Source organism: Cynocephalus volans, chromosome 1 (assembly GCF_027409185.1).
Source record: "Cynocephalus volans isolate mCynVol1 chromosome 1, mCynVol1.pri, whole genome shotgun sequence".
In the NCBI taxonomy this organism is placed as follows: domain Eukaryota; kingdom Metazoa; phylum Chordata; class Mammalia; order Dermoptera; family Cynocephalidae; genus Cynocephalus; species Cynocephalus volans.
Genome location: NC_084460.1, coordinates 22,918,374 through 22,937,384, shown reverse-complemented (window position 1 = coordinate 22,937,384; position 19,011 = coordinate 22,918,374). Strand labels below are relative to the sequence as shown.

The 19,011-nt window shown below is 45.4% G+C and overlaps 1 protein-coding gene across 1 annotated transcript in view; it reads left to right on the top strand.

Moving 5' to 3' along the window:
• CDS2 (CDP-diacylglycerol synthase 2) overlaps positions 1-10,008 on the top strand; it is a 59,275-nt gene extending 49,267 nt beyond the window's left edge. Inside the window, exons 7-13 of the mRNA XM_063095028.1 lie at positions 450-532; positions 2,932-3,019; positions 3,819-3,887; positions 4,800-4,952; positions 6,344-6,463; positions 6,893-6,996; positions 7,256-10,008. Coding sequence (XP_062951098.1) covers positions 450-532; positions 2,932-3,019; positions 3,819-3,887; positions 4,800-4,952; positions 6,344-6,463; positions 6,893-6,996; positions 7,256-7,388 — 750 coding nt within the window. The 3' untranslated portion in view covers positions 7,389-10,008. The remainder of the gene's footprint in view (positions 1-449; positions 533-2,931; positions 3,020-3,818; positions 3,888-4,799; positions 4,953-6,343; positions 6,464-6,892; positions 6,997-7,255) is intronic.
• The last annotated feature ends 9,003 nt before the right edge of the window (positions 10,009-19,011 follow it).

The window sequence follows — 19,011 nt, the reverse complement described above, 5'->3', positions numbered from 1 at the left end:
CAAAAAATATATATCATAATATCACAGTCTGGCAGCTTTACATCAACTTAGACCCAGTAAGTTACTTAACACTAGGACCCTGAAGGTGGGCTTCAGGTAAGCCTCAGGCTGAAGCATCAGACCTTGCCCATAGATATCCTGCCTGGTACATCACTTGGTACCAGTCATTTCCTGCCTCAGGTTGAGAATGTCTCTATAAGTGTTCCAAGTGCTGAATTAATATTAAGAAAATGAAAAGTACCTGGGTTTTCAGAGTATGGAAGGACTCACTAGCGGGACAAAGTGCTACTTCCAGAAGCCTGTTCTGTACCTTTTTACTTCCAGTAGGTCAGGTACAAAAGCAGATATTTTTCCTACTTGTTTCTCAGCAATTTTCTGTGTGGTATTAGCTGTTCTTTGAGGTTGCTGTCCAGGTAAACTTGATAGGTAGAGTTTTTCTTCTTTTTCAGTTTGGATGGACCCATGTAACGTTACTGATTATTGTAACCCAGTCACATCTCATTATCCACAACCTGTTTGAAGGGATGATCTGGTGAGTGATGGAGGGGGGTTCTCTTTTATTTTGTGGGTGTTTCTCATGTATGGGTAGACTGAGGACCCCTGCTTTACCTTTTAAGCTGGTGATTCTCTCACCTTGAGCCACATCAGAATCCTCTGCAAGGCTAGTTAACAGCACAGGTTACTGGGCCCCTCCCCTGAGTTTCTTCTGATATTTTGAATTTCTAACATTGCCAGGTGACGCTGCTGGTGCTGGTCAGAACCCGTACTCTGAGAACCAGTGTTTTTAGGCTAACAGGTGACAGAGATATGTAAAGAACTAGAGACTGCATCTATCTGGCAACAAATTTGAAAACCTAGGGGAAATATTTATGATTTCCTGGCAAAATGCATACTAAAAGTCATGAAGATGGAAACTCGAATAGATCAATAATTATACTAGTAGAAGAGCTTTGAAAATTGTATAAGTCCCCGTACTGACCAGCCACCAAAAAAACCCCCCACAAAAAACAAAAAAAGAATAAATTGTGTGAGAGTCCACACTTGGAAAAAGGAGCAAGACCAAATGGGTTAACAGCTGAGTTTTATTTAATCCTTATAGTAAAGCTGATGAGGGAGAAACAATAATGATAAACTGATTTCTTTTATGATTATAGATAAACTCTTCTAAATAAAATATTAGCAAATAGAATCTGGCAGTGAGTCAAAAGAATAATATGCTGTTCTTGAGTAGATTTTATTCCAGAAACGTAATGATTTCAATAGTAAATCTATCAGCTTTGATAGAAATCAGCAGGCAGGGCTGGCCAGTTAGCTCAGTTGAGGTGTTATAACAGCAAGGTGTTATAGAGCAGGGTGTTATAACAGCAAGGTCCCTGTACTGGCCAGCCAACAACAACAACAACAAAGAAGAAATCAGCAGGCTGACTGAAGAAGCTAGATGATCTTAGTGAAAATCTAAAGGCAGAGAGAGAGAGGTACTTAAGTATTGTGGTCAAGGTCCCAGAATTTACCTGTTTCCAGATCTCAGAGTTAGGATGCAGTAATACCCACTTCCTGAGGAGTAAATTAGTAAATATATGTAAAGTGTTTAGAAGCAGACTAGCCCATGTTAGCTTTAGGCATTACTACATTTTAAACAGTTATAATGGCCTGGGAGGCATGTAACTCCTTCCCTTTCTGTCAGTGGTTTTGTTAGGTATTTCTCAAGAGTGGCCCGAGCTGTGTCATCTTTAGGGCCAAACATACCACTTGGTTCTACAGTGCATAATATTAAAATCGCTGTAATTATTGGTTTACAGACTCAACCTAGAAGACTTAATTATGGTTATAGAGCAGAGCCTATGTGCTAGAAGCCTTGACAAATAATGTTGTGGGGGGTTGGGAGGTGAAAGGAATAAGGAGGGTATAGATGCTGTAAATCCCTCCTTCAGCAAACAGGAAGTCAGAAAAATACCACCTACAGCTGATGATCCAGGAAATCAAGATTTATGTGTATTATATTAGACTGTAATAGAAGAACTTAAAAGTGTCAGAGTGGGGAGTGAGGAGAGGAGGAGATGGTGCAGGTGTGGAAACTGACCCCTCTTCCATGGCAAGGGTGAACAGATCAGGGGAGGTGGGCAGACAAGAAATCTAACTGTGCGTATTGGGGTTCAGCTCTCCGTTTAGTCCTAGGGAAAGGTAGGGCTCACTAGAACTAGTAATGAACAGTAAAAGAGGCAAATAAATTTTGAAATAGATTTAAAATATGAGGTTACTTCAAAACGTTCACGGAAAGATTAGTATTATCTTTTTTTTTGGCTGGCCAGTACAGGGATCGAACACCAGACCTTGGTGTTATCAGCACCATGCTCTAACCAGCTGAGCTAACCGGCCAGCTTGTATTATCTTTTAAATCTATTTTTCCATGAACTTTTTGAAGTACCCTTGTATATTATTTAGAATTGTGGGTGTAACTACTAGAAGAAGAAAATTATAAATTATTAGAAGTGGTCATTTTGGGGAATGGAAATAGGGATGGGGGAAAGAAGAGAACTTATTCTGGCTGGCAGCTGGCTGGTATCGGGATCTGAACCCATGACCTTGGTGTTATAAGGCTGTGCTCTAACCAACTGAGCTAACTGGCCAGCCTTTTTCTTTCTTTTACAGTTCAAATTTGTATTATTGTGTGTGTATATTACTTTATAGTGAGAAAAGAACAAATGACATTCTATAGAATGCCACCTCCATTTATTCAGTGGTCATTCAGTGAGTATTGGAATGGCCTGTTATGTGCTAGATACTAGGTATGGCTTTCAACTTATTCCTGAATGGGTTACAAGTACTTCATGGGTTATTTTGGTACTGAAATTTATGAATGGCATTGTTTTGTGTACTTTTGAGGTACTGTCATCTTGGTAGAGTTGATCCTCATGTCAGTTTATTTCCTAGGTTCATTGTCCCTATTTCTTGTGTGATCTGTAATGACATCATGGCCTATATGTTTGGCTTTTTCTTTGGTCGGACCCCTCTCATCAAGGTAAATGGATACCCCTAACATGAAATATCACCGTGAGGGAAAGTAGATCAGTGTGGGAGACAGCGAGGAAATACGGCTGGTGTGTATTGTGGCCATGTCGTCGTGTCGTCCTGGGAAGGGCTGGTAACAAATTAATCTTGAGAAAAGCCAAAGGAAAACATTTACAACTACTCATTTAAAAAAAAGAGAAAGAGAGAGAGTGCTAATAAAGAGAAGATTTTTACAGACTGTATAGGCACACTTTTGGGGTTTTGGTCTAGATTTCAGTGTTGTCATTAAATTAGTATATTGTTTTATAATATGATAAAATATTTGAATGACTGAAACAGAAAGGAAACTGATAGGTATCAGGTAGGGAACAAGGAAACCACATCCGGGCAAATGTTTAGAAGGTGACATGGTTTTGCAAGGCTGTGCTAGAAGAAGAAAATTAGAAATTATTTTCTTCTGTCCAGTCTTTGACGTGGTTAACAGAATGGACGTTTTATGATAGAAGTTTTTCACACGAAATCATTGTTCCCAAAGCCAGAGTCAAAGCTCTTTGCTCTGGCCAGTCTTTGACATGGCCAGTCTTTGACGTGGTTAACAGAATGGACGTTTTATGATAGAAGTTTTTCATACGAAATCATTGTTCCCAAAGCCAGAGTCAAAGCTCTTTGCTCTGGCCAGTCTTTGACGTGGCCAGTCTTTGACGTGGTTAACAGAATGGATGTTTTATGATAGAAGTTTTTCACACGAAATTATTGTTCCCAAAGCCAGAGTCAAAGCTCTTTGCTAAGAACTTGCTTTCTCTTCACAGCTCTCCCCGAAGAAGACCTGGGAAGGCTTCATTGGGGGCTTCTTTGCTACTGTGCTGTTTGGCCTCGTGGTAGGTGGTGGCTCCCGATTGGGTGGGGGAATAGATAGAGGCCTCACCGCCTTCAAAGGTCTATCCAGGGCTAGAGAGTGTGTCTCTCGGGGCCAAGGACTCTGTCCTAAATGGCGACCTTGCCCTGAAGAGGGCACAAGCACGGCATGCTTGTAACTGGCATAGGCAGCACTTGCTAGCTGTCATCCACCAGTGTTGAAGCAGGGCCTTGGCAGTTGAGCGGGGGCCATGTGCACTCACACCTTGGCATGGCATCCCTGGGCAGCAGCGTCCTTGTTCAGGCATTTGATATGCCCAAGTCAGAGTAACTGGCACCCAGTAGGAAAGGGTGAGGTGAGGTTTGCCACTCCAACCCAGGTTTTCTCCTGCGTGTGCCCTGCCCAGAGGTGGATGTTTTTCCAACCCTTTCAAGAGTGCCATTCCCTGATTTTGGCCCTCAGGCCAGTCTCTCCCCTTTTGCAGTGTTGTCTGGCTTTCCCTCAGTGCTATTTCCCTAGCTTCATTGCTCTCCAGCCTTCTTCCTCTAGGCTGACTGCCTCTAACTGTACCCTTCCCCGTGACCTGCCTCCACTTCTCACTAAGAGATCCCGAGGAAAATGGACCACAGCTCCCTCAGATGGGGAGAAACTTCTTGTAGTTCTTTGCCCAAATTCCTTCAGGTATTTCTTGGATTCTTTCAGGGACTGTGTTTGGGTGTATATGTGTGAGACCTCAGTGGGCCAGAAGCCTCGTTTTATTTTTCAAATTCAGGTAAAATACACGTGATGAATCAGGAACCTCTGATTTAGCACCTAGCTTGCATTTAGCAGGGTGCTAGACACTGTGGGGAGCATGGCCATACCAGGTGTCTGCCGTCCAGACTGGTTGTCTGGAACTTGTCTCCTTGCCTGTCTCTCTGTTCTTCATCTTCAGCTGTCCTATGTGATGTCCGGGTACAGATGCTTTGTCTGCCCTGTGGAGTTTAACAATGACACCAACAGCTTCACTGTGGACTGTGAGCCCTCAGACCTGTTTCGCCTGCAGGAGTACATCATTCCTGGGGTGATCCAGTCGGTCATTGGCTGGGTATGTGCCACCCACATGGGATGAAGAGCCTCTGGGCCTCGGTTGGATCATGACTACAAAGGCAGAGCCCCTTCCACCACCACCTGCCCCTTAAACAAATTAGCCTCCTCCCTCCCAAAGCTGTAAGCCTCAGGATGAAGAACTGTTCAAGCCAGGTTAGGGTGAGGGCAGGAGAACTTTCCTCCCACTTCAGCTCGTTTAGACTAGTAGATCTCAAAGTGTGATTTGTGGATCCCAGGAGGACTCCAAGATCCTTTTAAGGGGGTCTGTGAGGTCACATCTGTTTTTCACCATGTTGACGTTTGCTGCGATGGTGCAAACACAGTGGCAGGTGAAACTGCTGGTGCCTTTGTGTGAGAATTACGGACTAGCAGGCAGTGGGTGCTTCATGCCACATGCCTGCAGTACAAAAAGGCCACTTGCTCTTATGCATGTCTTTGATGAAATAGTAAAATTATTAATTTTATTAAATCTTGACATTTACTACATACACAGCTTTTTAATACTCTACACTGAAATGGGAAATATGCATAAAATGTTTCTGCTAAATACTGAAGTACAGTGCTTACCTAAAGGAAAAGCATGTGTGCAGTTGAGTTGTGAGCTGAACTAGTTGCTTTTTTTCTAGGAACATAATTTTTACTTGAAAAAAAACTGACCAACTATAGTTTTTCACATTTAGGTATTTGGTAGACATTCTTTTTGAAAAGAATGAAGTGAGCCTGTCACTTCAAGGAAAAGGACAGACTAATTGTTTCCAATGATAACATTTGGCTTTCGTGTGAAAATTAAAAGTCTGGAAAGCATGTACCTGCCTCTGTGAGCTTAACAGCTTCCTACTACTTACTGGCTTTTCTGATAAGATTGGTGGTGATTTTAACACGTGGTATTTTGACATTGTATGACAAAATGTATCTATATCTGGAAGATTTACATAACTCAGTAAACCGCTGTCTTCTAAACAGCTAATGCATGGTGTTACACAGTCATGCGTGGGTAAAAGATTCATTCAAAGTGCAAGATAGGCCAATGGATTTTAATGTAGAGAGCACAAAAAGTTCAATAAGATAAGATTCCCCATTTTACATAATGTTTAAGAAATGACCGCTTGTCGAGTCCTGGTATAGTGTCAGAGAATAATACTTACACTTATCTCCAGGCTGGGTTTTCTCCATTTACTTCCTCCAAAACAACATATCGTAGCAGACTAAATGTGGAATATCTTAATGTCTCTCATTAAGGCAGGCATAAGAGATTTACAAAAATGGAAAAAGGCCTACTCTTCTTAGTGATTAAAAAAAAAAAAAAGATCCATACAGAGTTATTTCTGTTAACTGTGCTCAGACTGGGCTTGTATGCACCTTGACTTTAACCTTATTTTTTCTTCTCAGGAGACAGTCAGAATGTACCCTTTCCAGATTCACAGCATTGCCCTCTCCACCTTTGCCTCGCTCATTGGCCCCTTTGGAGGGTTCTTCGCAAGTGGATTCAAACGAGCCTTTAAAATCAAAGTAGGAAAACCTTCCTCTCTGCTCCTCTCATCTCACTCCCTACTCACCCGTCTTCTTCCTTTCTCCCCCTGTCCCGCCCCATGAACTAGCACCCCTTTCAAAATACGAGGCTATACACCCTGGTGATTCATGTGAGCTCCTCCTGACCATGCACTGAATTTAGGTGGGCTAAATAGAAATGCGTTGTTTCCAAGAAAATTCAATAGTTGGATTTCACTTTATGTGTTAATATGTCATATCTTTCTTTAAAAAAATACTTTGTCACAATAAGATTGTGTCTTCTTACAGTCTCGGCATCTGACTCTACTTTTCACTTTCTGTTGCCCTCAGCTACTCAGTACAGTGGCTGCACATCAGGGTGTGACCTTAGGCTGGGATTTGGTCATTGGCAGAGCCCAGGCTCACCCATCCTTTCTCTGCCTCTAACAGGACTTTGCCAATACCATTCCTGGTCACGGGGGCATCATGGATCGCTTCGACTGCCAGTATCTGATGGCCACTTTTGTCAATGTGTACATTGCCAGTTTTATCAGGTATAGTGCCTTTCCATCTGACCAAGTTGGTGGATTTTTAAGTATGGTACAATTCTAGAATTCTAGCTACATCTAAGTTCCAGAGAAAAACGTCCCAAATGTGAATGCAGGTTTCAGTAGTTACTGTTCGTGGATTCTCTGAGGCCCCCTCCTGCCCTATGTTATTAGAGAGTTTAGAGATCCTAGTAGCCACTTGGATAATTAGGCCCTAGAAGGTGCTGGGCCCCAGCCCAGTGCTGTTCTTCACGTTCTGTTCCAGGGGCCCTAACCCGAGCAAACTGATTCAGCAGTTCCTGACCTTGCGGCCAGATCAGCAGCTCCACATCTTCAACACACTCAAGTCTCACCTGAATGACAAGGGGATGCTGACAGCTGCCATGGAGGACGAGTAGGGGACCCCAGGGGCTGGAGAGCAGGAGCAGGACTGAGCGAGGGCAGGTCTCCAAGGCAAGCCCGGTTGGTGTGGCTTAGACAATGACGAGGCTTCAACTCACTGTCTTTTTTTTTAATTTTATTTTTTTGTAGAATGTTTTTTATTTGGGGGTTTAAAAAAATCTGTATTTACAGCCTGTGTTTATGATTGGGGTTGTGAGTAAACTACAGCTTTGTGTTGGAAAGTCACAGGGGTAAAACTATTCAGGTTTTTTAAACAAAGAAAAATATTGAACAACGTGGAAGACAGTGTTGCCTAGCTCAGGAATGTCTGCTTAGTGGTTCTATCCCCCATCAATTGAACTGTTTCAGGGCCGAGTCAGAGAGTGGACATTCATCTGTGGCCGACCAGTTCAGGGTGCTATGCCACCTGTTTCTGGGTGCATGGCTTGGATGTCTTTACTGTACTGGAGAGCTTTCACCTTGGCTTCTCTAGCAATCTGTGCCATGGGGCTATGGGAGGGTTGCCTTCTTTAGGCTGGAGAGATGGAGGCTTATTAATCAGATAAGCATTCTATCCATGCTGAAATCCTGCAGAGTTTAAATAAGCTCTGCTTTATAATATAGTTTCACCTTACTTCATCACAGACTGAAAGAAGGTTTTAGTTTTTATTTTTCTCAGAAAGCACGAAAAATTATTTATAATAGTCTGGAAAAAAAAAAACAAAACAACACACTGTAATATTTCAAGTGTATGCAGTAGAATGTACTGTAACCAAGCCCTTTCCCAAATGTTTTAGGCTCAAATGTCTTCTGTAAGGCAGTCTAGCTAACTGTGTCTTTTCAGGAGCAATGCTGTTCACGTTTGTATTATAGACCTGCTGCTGCTGAATCCTTCCTGGGGGCTTTCCCATAGGCAGGGAGCAGAGGGCTTCTCGTTCATGCACCCTTTGCCTGAACACCCATGTAGCTGCTCTGTTGTGTATATATTACCTTTGACAGTGTATATGTCTGTGTGTGTGTTTTAAAAGTCACTTATTTCTTATTGTAATTTCAATTGTACCATTACTTCTTTATTGAAACCACAAAGTCCTGCTTAAAACTATGGAAAACCTAACCTGATTAGAGACTTGACTATTCTGAAGATTAAATGCACACTTTTATATAATGTGACCATTTAAGTGTAGTTTGTATTTTGCTGGGGGGCCTTTTGTTGTTTTTTGTTTAAACTGTGATTTATTTTTTTTTCCCCTCCCTGATTCTAGGGGCGAGATTGATTTGGGAAGACAAATGAGTTCTTTGTCAGGCCAACAAGCAATGGAGTGTGGGAGAGAGAATGTGGTGTCCAGATGTGTTGAATTATTCCGTGCCATGGTTGTTTTCATTGTCAGTGAGGGTGTAGAGACTTGCTTCAGCACCGTGGTCTAGTGGTGGTTTGTGGTGGTATTGTTTTGAAGTTAGCCTTACTGCTTTCCTGAAAGCTCACGGTCAGCCCACATCACTGAAGTGTCCAGAGAGGACAGAGCCCTTTCAGCTTACGTGTTATTGTGTGACCTCCTGCATGTGTGCAGGGTTGCAGCAGCTTCTTTCCTCTGAACATTTACTTCCATTTTCCGCCTTGTGGATTTTCTTTTTCATGTCCAAGTCCCCCTTAAAAACAATGTGTTATTGTAAGGAGTTTCCATCCTGGCCATGTGACCCTGGGCAGGATGCATCACTCTCAGGGTCCCCATTTTCTGAACTGTCATCTAATTCTACTCTTCGGTGATTCTGGCTGAGCAAGTTCATGTCACCAGAAGCTCCATGGTTATTGAGTCATGTCCTGGGCACCCATAAAGGAAGTGCTTTCAGGCCTTTTCTCGATGCGTGTCATTAAGATTACTCAGTAGCTAAGCAACAAATCTTAAACAGTGAAGGTGATTAGTAATGAAACTGTAGCTTTCTGATTGAAGATTGAACCTGGATCACCAAACTAGACACAGAAGGGTAAGGGTGCCTCATTTGTCTCTTGTTGCCCCATTGTGGGCATATGGTGGGGTCCTGAGAGCAGAGAGTCTCAGCTGGGGCCCAGCCACAGAGACCTACTCGAATAAGGCTGCCTTTGGGATCAGGGAGGCTGGCAACAGCAGGTGAGGCTCATGTTCCTTTGTGGAATTTGGTGCTGATGGGGGGTCCCGGGAATCAGAGAGTCAGTTTGGGTTTGATTTTAATCTCGTTTCTCACATCCTTCTGGTGAAATAAGAGGGATTTCCCAGTCAGGTAGCCAGAAGAGCGTCACCACCTTGTGTCTGTATAGCATGTTTCTCTTTCTCCTATTTACAGGCAAGATTCAGGAGACTGTTTTAGCATACACCCATGTGGATCTTAATGAATGGCATAACTTGCTATAGCCCCATTTTTTGTCAAATAAAATATGACTGAAACTGTATGCCCTCCCTTTTCATGAATTCAGTGTTTATCACTTCCATGCAAGGTTTTATTTTTCTTGTTGTTCATGTATTCAGTATTGTGTCATCCTGAGATTTTTGTTTTATTCTCCAATTTGTCTCCTGTACATCCTCACAACAGTCTACGCAAGAACCTCAGGTGAGCGTCGTGAGCACCTTACTGGGGGGAGCTTCCGCAGGGTCACACGGTGCAGTCAGGTCTTACTTCTCTCACACTCCAGCCACAGGACCAGGACTGGACGGCCCCCCAGCCCCTCACTGGCCTTTGTGAACGTGCTGTGAGTGCACCTGAAATGTTGCAGCCTTCCTTCCCTCAAGCTCAGGCCTGACTGGAGCCAGGTTGGATGTTACATCGCTGTTAGCTCACAACTGGTGAAACAAGGATTTGGTGAACAGGGGGTCACAGAAACCCGGGCTGACTATTGAAACATGAGCCTGGGTGTCCCCCTGGTAAGTTCTGCTGGTGACCACTCACAGGGCACCAAGTTTTTTCCGTTTGTGTGTGTGCATGCCACCCTCGTAACCACTTTCAGCAATGAAGAAATGCACATTTATTTGTCTCTAAGGCAACCCAGGCCTTATTTATGTTTATTTTTTTGCCTGTTTTGTATTCTGAGCATTTTACTAGCTATAGTATAACTACATTTAAGTGTATTTACTCTTACTGTTGTAGAGTTCTGAAATGTATGTGAACTAGTCTTATAGCCATTGAAACTAGTCTCTTTTCAGGGGGCTAAAATACAACTTTTAACCTTACACAGGTGGACTTTGGAACCATTTTTTATGGTATTTATTTTTTCCCCCTGGGCTTTTATCCTATAACTTGACCTATATTATGTAAGAAAATTCCAAAAATATATTTTAAGGGAGCCCACACAAACCCTGTGATTTGAGTCTAAGTTAGTTGCTGATTTGGCTGGAGCCTGATTCAAGTGGATCCTTGAGTTCAGATCTTCACACTGTCAGTGAGCCCCAGCAGGCTCAGGTCTATTCCCACCATAAACAGAGTTGGGGAGGAGGAGGATATGAATGACTCAGGGCAAAGAGCGTTCTTGCCCACAGAACTGTATAGCTGTGGTCTGTTCCCTCCAAAGCCAGCCCGAGGTGGATTTCCAAGAGAGTGGATTTTTATCATTCTACTTAGTGGTATGTCATTCTTGAAACCTCTCCCTATTTTAGTAACATTTTAGGCACTGTTGTTTTTCGTCTATCAGAGCAACTCATATGTGGGCCCACCTTTCTTGCACATTTTGGTTATGTGCTGAGAGCAGGGTGGAGTTGGGGGGCCGGGGAGGGTGATTTCACTCGGACCCAGGGTTTCTGTTCTTCTGAGGTCAGGGTGGGAAGGAAATGCTACAGGGAGGATGTCTAGGTGACTCAGACACATCACAAGACAGTAGACTGTGGGTGCACTCTCACTTGTGTTTGGAACAGAGGGCTCCAAAGAGCAGCTGGGACAAACCCTCAGCTCCTGAAGAGAGGGCTAATTCTTGGGCTGAGCCTCATATTCTTGTCTTGGTCAAAACAAACTTCCTTTTCTCTTTATCAGTTGCCCAGCTTCCAGTTTTTAAAGAGATTAACAGCTCCCATTTTCTGACTCAGTTTCCCTTGTTAGATGGGGGCCTGTGGCACCATCTATATGGGGTGCTGGTGTTTGGACCAAGTGGTGACAAAGGATCATTATTTTAGGGCTCTGCCTCACCCACCCCCTCTTGGGCCTGGACACTCCTTATCCACATCCCCTACTGAAGGTGGGCCCCGTTCTCAGGAACAGAGTCCCAGCTGCTGTTTCCATTTGAATGTGGGCCCCTACCCCCTGCCCTCCCTTACTCACTTGGGCCCTGCAGTGGGTGCAGGCTGTTCTTCTCAGCTGGGACAGCCTCTTGATTAAGGCTCTCACTTGTCTTACAGGGAGGGGACCGTGTTTTCCAAGGCACAGAGATCTTAGTTTTGAGGGCAGTTTACGAGATATAATTTGGATGCCAAAGTGTTGAGGTTTTTAGGACATGTGAATGATTTGTGAGAGTAGAGGGGCAGAATATGTGAAGTCCAAGGTTTTATGGCCAGTGAGTTTCAAATCTGTTGGCTGTTTGAAGGCCCTTTCCCCTCCCCTCCCCACCCCTCCCTTCCTCTTCACCAAATGCCTGTCTGCTGAGGTTCCTTCTCTTTTTTATTCGTGAGCCAATAAGATACTAGCAGTTTTTTTATTAATAGTGATTGCGATAATACAGTGCTCAATGTGTGCCAGGCACAGTGCTAAGCGTTTACATACATTATCCCTTTTAATCCAGAAAACAACCTTTTGTTAGGTATTATCCCCATTCTATAGATGAGGAAGCCGAGGCTGAGAGCCATGGTTGAGAAGACAGACTTGGGGCTCAAATAGCCTAGATCTGGGCAGGTTACTAGGCTGCCCTGAGCTTCCACCTCTGATTGGTTGGGTCTGATAATAGTACCTTCTTCATGGGATGGCTGTGAGGATTTCATGAGATAATGCACATAGGCACTTAACACAGTGCCTGGCATATAGTAAGCACTTAATAAATGGTAGTTATCTTTGTGCAGCTCAGCTGGTAGTTTGACCCATGTTGGCGTAATGCCAGAGACTGGGTTCTCATTCACCACAGTGCCACAACCTTGCACACAGCCTGGTGTTCATGGTCTAGAAAGTGACTTCTCTAAGAGCAGTCCTTCCAAGAGCAGCCCAAACTTAACACCCGATACCCTTCTACAGATCTTGGTGCTTCACAAATTGTTTAGAAGACTTGGCTGACGAAAGGAAAGAGGACACGAGGATATTCAGAAATTGTCTGCTCTTAGTGGGAATGGCTTGCCTGAGAACCTTGCCCAGTTCCTCTGTGCATGGTCTTGACTGTCCATGGGAAGGAGGCCAATTCCTCTTGCCTGGTGGCGCCTCCACTCCATAGACATTGAAGACCTGTCCGTGACTCCTCTGGGCTCCAGTCCCCCTGTGGCCAAGGGCCGTACTCTGTGCACACAGCTCAGGAACCTGCAGCAGTTCCCCATGCAGGTGGACATTTTCAGGGGCCAAGGAGAGAGGGGAAAGTAGAAACCTGCTGTGTAGCAGATTGTACAGACCAAAAGCCTACAAACTCTGCCCACACCCTTACAACAAAACCAGTCTGGGCACTTGGATTTCATTCTTTCCTGAAAGTATTAACAGAATAGAAGCAGGCAGGTGACCCATTGAGGTCAGATGCTGTGGGGTTTTTCAGATTCTAGGTTAGCAGACGATCAAATGGGTGACTCACAAAAAAACGAAGAGCAGGCACTGGATTGTGTGAATGATGTGTCTTTAATGTAGTTTCCTGAACAGAGGTTGGGGAAGTTGGGGATGGTGGGCATGGGGTGGAGGACTCTTGGAAGGGGTAGTGTTGGCTAATAGGACCCATGCAATTCTGAAGCCAGTTGAATAGTAACTTAGAGCTCCTAGCTTGACTGTGAATTAATTCCTGGGTGTTAGTGGGACCCAAAGTCCCATTTCTAGTATTTAAATAATGGGTCTCTCCCCTTCAGTTAATGAATGAAGTAATGATAATAACATGGATCAGGAGAAGATGGTTGTGGAGGTTTTTAGTAAGCGGCTGATCCTGGGCTTGCCCGAGAGGTCCTGTGGCCCTTTGGGACTGTGTTTGCCTCCCTCATTTTGCCAATCTAATGGACCCAAGCAACCTTTTATCTGTAGAGAGAGAGGCTCCACACTGGGGGTTGAGGGCCCTGTGGACATGGAGTTGAAAATATCCCTCACTGGGCTCCCAGGCATTGGGCAGGGCCTATCCCTTTGCAGCCCCCAGAAGACTTCACCTGCATACAGCGCCCAGAAGGTTTAGCCACCTGGTGATTCTTTCGCAAGTGACCTTGTGTCTGCTGATGTCATGGACATAGTCATCCCTGTCCTAGGCTGCTGGAATGTCTTTCACTTCAGGTTGCTGTGCTGGTTTTGCTGGTGCTTCTCAAAGGAACACCAACCTAGAAAAGGGGTTAAAAATGTTTTTTAGCAGGCAGAATGTGCGTACATATTTTTATGAGTGTCCTTTGTGTGCTGTTTCTCTTTAATCTTCCATATGCAGAGCACTGTCGTTTAGTAAACCCTTTTTCTGTCTTACGCCACACTGGCTGGCTGGCTGGGGGCTGATTACAAAGGGAGAGAGCTGAGCAGACATCAGGGGCCAATAAAACCAAAGGACTTGGAGCCAAGAGAACAAATCAGGGGCTTGGAGGCAGTGATTTTTCAACCAGAGGACTCCCGAGAAGCCATAGGAGCAGCAGTGGGGGGTCCCATGGCCAGGGGCAGACCCCAACAGAGGTCAGCCGAATGTTCACTGGCCCCGGGGTCTCATATGGGTATGGGAACCAGAACAGCTCAGAACACCCATCCAGGGAGATTTGAAGCTCATGGATCATCTACAGTTGATGTTGATATCAAGTTTTATTTTTTTGGTAGCTTGCTCGTACAGGGATATGGGGATATCCTTGACCTTGGTGTTGTAACACCGTGCTCTAACCAACTGAGCTAATTGGCCAGCCCCTCCAAGTTTGAATTTTTATTGATGTTTAATACCCTCCAACACAGAAGGGGAAGATCAGGCAGGAAGCCCCTCTGTCAAAGAGTCTTGGGAACCCTGGTGTTCTTGGGCAAATCGTGCACAGCTGTGGATGTCATTCTTAATTCTGTCTACTCCAATGATTTATTTAACTGAAAGTTCCCCAAAACATAGAAATGGGCTCCCTGCCCCTTTTGGGGAGCTGTCTGTGCTGGGAATGCCAGATAGCTACGTGTGGCCCATCCCTGCCAGTGTCTGTGCCACCCAGAGGTCAGCCCTGGCCCAGCCTCCTCTGTGTTGGGGCAGAGCACCCTCAGGGAAGTTTCTCTGTCCCTCTCTTTGTGTTGCTGGACATAGTAGAATTCAGTTGTCATACACTGATTGGGTGTTGATATTCAATTTTCTCACCCACCTCAGACACGGGGATGTCAAAGCAGCTCTTGGGTGTGTGAAGTCCACATGACAGTTTTTATGGTTTCCCCAGTTAGGTATGTGCCTGTGTGCTGCTACTGGGCCATCTACCCAACTTTGCGTTTCACTAAATTGATGTTTTTGCTGCAGCTGATCTTTCTCTGTGCTCTTCTGATCAGTGTTGAATGATATGTGCAGGTTCTTTTTCAACGCAATGTCAAAACATGATATACTATGCATTGGAAAGTATTTACCTTATTTACATATCTGAATGTTCCTACTACACAAATAAACATATATTAAATTCTAGATCATGTATGGGTTTTTCATGGGAAGAGTGTGTGGGGTGTGCTGACCTGGAGTGGATGTCCAGGTTGCATGTGGGGAGCCTGCGCGTGATTTCCCAGGATGCTGGGTGACCACTCCTGTTGCTAGAGACACCTGCTGTCCTGGCTGCTCCTGCCTCCTGGCTTGCTCCTCCTCAGCCTTCTTTCTGGGCAGCTCTTCTGCCCATCCCTCAGATGGTGGCATTCTGCCCGATGCTCTCTTCCTCCCCGCTGAGTTCTCTCCCCTGGGTGTTCCCACACTCACTTCGACAATTGCCAAGCCTCTGTCTCTAGCCTGTGAGGCCTCTTCATGTGGACTTCATGTGACCAAATCCAAACTCATGCCGTGTTCTTTAACTCTCCATCTGTCACAACTAGAAGTGATCTCGTCAATGAACTGTTCTTCTAAATATCCCTCAGATTCATCCTTACTGACAGCCTCTGGTTCAGGCCTCTCCTGCCAGGATTTCTCTGGCAGCCTCCCACCATCTCCCTGCAGACTGGCCACCCTTAGTAGTCCGTTCCTTACACTGTGGCTGGGGTGAGTTTTCTCTGCTTGGAAAACTTTGGTGCCTTAGGTTAAAGTTCAGACTTGTTAGGGTTCTGGGGCCCTCTGGGAGCTGACCAGCATCTGACCCACACACTCAGGGCCACACTTGGCATTTGTCCCTTCTTTGTTCCAGGCACGCTCTCGTCTCCTGGCCTTAGTATGTGCCGTTTTCTCTGCCTGCTTTCTCTCTTTTCTTTCCCCAAGTCTCTCTCAGCTTACCTAACTCCTACTAGCCTTATAGGTCTCACCATCAACAGCACCTGTCCAGGGAGGCCTTATGTGCTTCCTGTCCCAGGACTCTCTTTTCCTGAGAGCCAGTGGGCCCGCCTTACAAGGGCCCAGGCCTCAGGCCAGTGGGACCTCTAGATTGTTTGCCTTTTGGATGGGGACCTCTGCCTTTTTCAGCCACAGGGAACCTAGCATTGGGACTTCCAGAACGAATTGCTTGCCAGTACTGAGGTGCAAAAAACACTGCTTTTATTTGTTTTCCTAAACCCAACAAAATCTGACTCCAGGCCACCGGTTTCTAAGGTTGAAGAGAAACCCAACATTAGTCATTTTCCCTGGCTGCCTCGCTCCTTGCTTTGTATTGGGAGCCAAGGGCTCATGCAGTGCTGGGTGGTGGGGACCACTTGGTCTCCAGCCCATCTGCTGCAGGTTCTGTCTTCTTGCCTGTGAGCTCCATCTGTTCACTCCGAGGAGGCCCCAGGCCAGTGGTGTCAGGGCACCTGTGCGGTTGCCTGTGTCTGGTGTCCTTCCACCTTGAAGCCCCTGTATACAGGCCTTGATGATCTCTGTGCATTCAACAAACTCTTGTGGAGTGCATGCTCTGTGCTAGGCCCCATTTAGACACTGGGGATGCAGCAACAAATAATGCTGTCCTCATGGAGATCTTTTTAGGAGACAGCAACACGTGAAAAAGCTAGTGTGTTAGATGGAGAAAAATGTAGCTGGCAGAGGAGAACTGGGAATGCTGGTGGGGAGAGGTTGCAATTTTAAACAGGATGATCAGGGAAGACCTTGCTGCAAAGGTCGTGTTTGAGCAATTGGACACACCTGAAGGATGTGGAAGAGGGAGCCATGTAGATACCTGGGGAAGGGTATTGCAGGCAGATGCAGAGGAAATGCAAAGACACCCGTGTCATGGGGGAACTGCAGGGTGTGGATAGGGGGCAGTGGCAGCAAAATAGGTCCTAGAGATACTGGGTAATTACATAGGGCCAAGGCCATTGGCTTTTACTCTGAGCAAGATGAGAAGCTGTGGGAGAGTTTAGAGACAAGGAGTGACTTGATCTGTTTGTTTTCGGAGGGTCCCTTGACTGCTGCAATCATCCAGGCAAGAGGGGATGGCAGCTCAGCTTCGGTGGTGCTAAAGGGTGAAATATGGCGTGAGAGAGAAAAAGGAGTAAAGGAGGGCCATGAAGTTGTTGGCCTGGGCAACCAGAAGAATGGCATTGCCTATTGTTGAGCTGCAGAAGGCTTTGGGAGGTCAGGTTTGGTGTGAGAGGTGGACTAGAGAGGGAAGATCAGTAGTTTGGTTTTGGACACCTTTGGTTTGACATGCCTGTGAAATATCCACATCAGGATGTCCAGTACAGGGGAGTGACCTGGGATAGAAATAGAAATTTAAGAGTGATCAGAATGTGGATGTTACTCCACACCAAGAGCCAGGAGACTCGATAAGATCACTGACAGAGAAGAGTTGAGGTCCAAAGAGTAGCCCTCCATCACTCTGGCCTTGGAGATCCACTTCTTTTCAGTGACGGTCACTCCCTTCTTTTCTTTAGTGAAACTGTCTCTCCTTCCCTGCCTCAGGCAATCCAGCTTTTGGGCCTGGACAAAGGCCTTGGTGGCATTTGTCTTCAGGTGGCCTCACTCCCACCTGACAGCAGAAGCAGCTGTTAACTTCCTCCTGGGAAGGGGGATGGAATTTTGGAGGCCCAGGAGCCCTTTCCTCAAGGAGGAAGGGCAACATTACCTTTTGGTCTCCTGGGAGAAGAAGGGGAAGGGAAACAAAACCAGAGTGCTTCTATATTTGTTTATTCAAAGGCCAGGCTGTTGGGGTGGAGAGCTCCAGAGAATGGACTGAGGGCTTGGCTGTGACATAAACCATCACCTCTGCATATTTACCAAAGACGTGGCCAGTTCCAAAGTCAGCCAAAACCTGGGGAATTCTCAAATGGAATAAAACCATACCGTCATTTCCCTCAGTGTTGCTTCTCACTTTTAACAAAAAAACTTCAGCACATTTCTAGGGTAAAAAGCACATCCATCAGTGTGAGATCTTGGTTCAAGGTAAATTCTGATCTTGATTTGACCAAGGCAATTGAAGTTGTTATTTCTGCAGCAAAGATGGGCTCTCTGGTCTTGCCTACATGGTTCCTATTTCTCTTAGATTGAAAGAGACTTAGAGGTAGTGCCTTCTAAGCCAATGATTCTCAAACTTGACTGGGTATTAGAATCACCTGAGGAGCATAAAAAAACCCTGATGCCCAGGCAGCACCCCAGATCAGTTAATTCAGAATCTTTGGGGGTTTGACTCAGGCATCAGTGTTCTAAAATATTCCCCGGGTGTTTCCAATGTATGGCTGAGGTTGAGAAACAGTGGTTGAAACTCCCTCCAATGAGTCCAGCCCCTCTCTGACACTCCCCACAAGTGGTCAGCACCTTCTGCTGGAGCATCCCCAGGGGTGAGCCTTAGGATGTCCCGAGGTGACCCATCTGGGGTAATGATGTTATTCTATTCAATTCTGTAGCATGAGCCATGGTATAGGTGTGTGCCTCCTGGTACCTCTGCCTGGTCATCGTTTTGTCTTCTGAATCTGATTTTTGTTTTGCACCTATAGTGTTCCTCATGTGCTACTGTCCCTCCTCTTACCAACCAGCCGTCTCTTCCCAAGTTTACTGTCTTATTCTGTTCCCTCTTCCTCACAAGAAATGCCTACCAGCTCCTTTGCTATGCTGCCCAGTATCTGGACACACACAAGCTTGTCATTTTTGGGGGTCTCCTGTCACTGCCTGTAGTTGTGCATATGTGTGTGCATTGAAGGGGTCATGCACAGGATCTTGTGGGCACTGAAGACTCCTCATAACCACTGCCCATGAAGTAGCTGCTTCCTCCTATACTCTCAAGGGCCCCTGTATGCCCTGCCTACTGTGGTGGTCATCCTGAAGAGGAGCCAAGCAGGGAGCCCTGTGGGTAATAAATCTGCAACCTCCTGCGGACCCCATTGGCTACTAGAGAGTGTCCCGGGAGCCTGAGGAACTGTGGTTGGTGGCTTCCTGGAGATGCAATTATTTAACTTTTTATTTTGAAATAGTTTCAAACTTACAGAAAGTTGTAA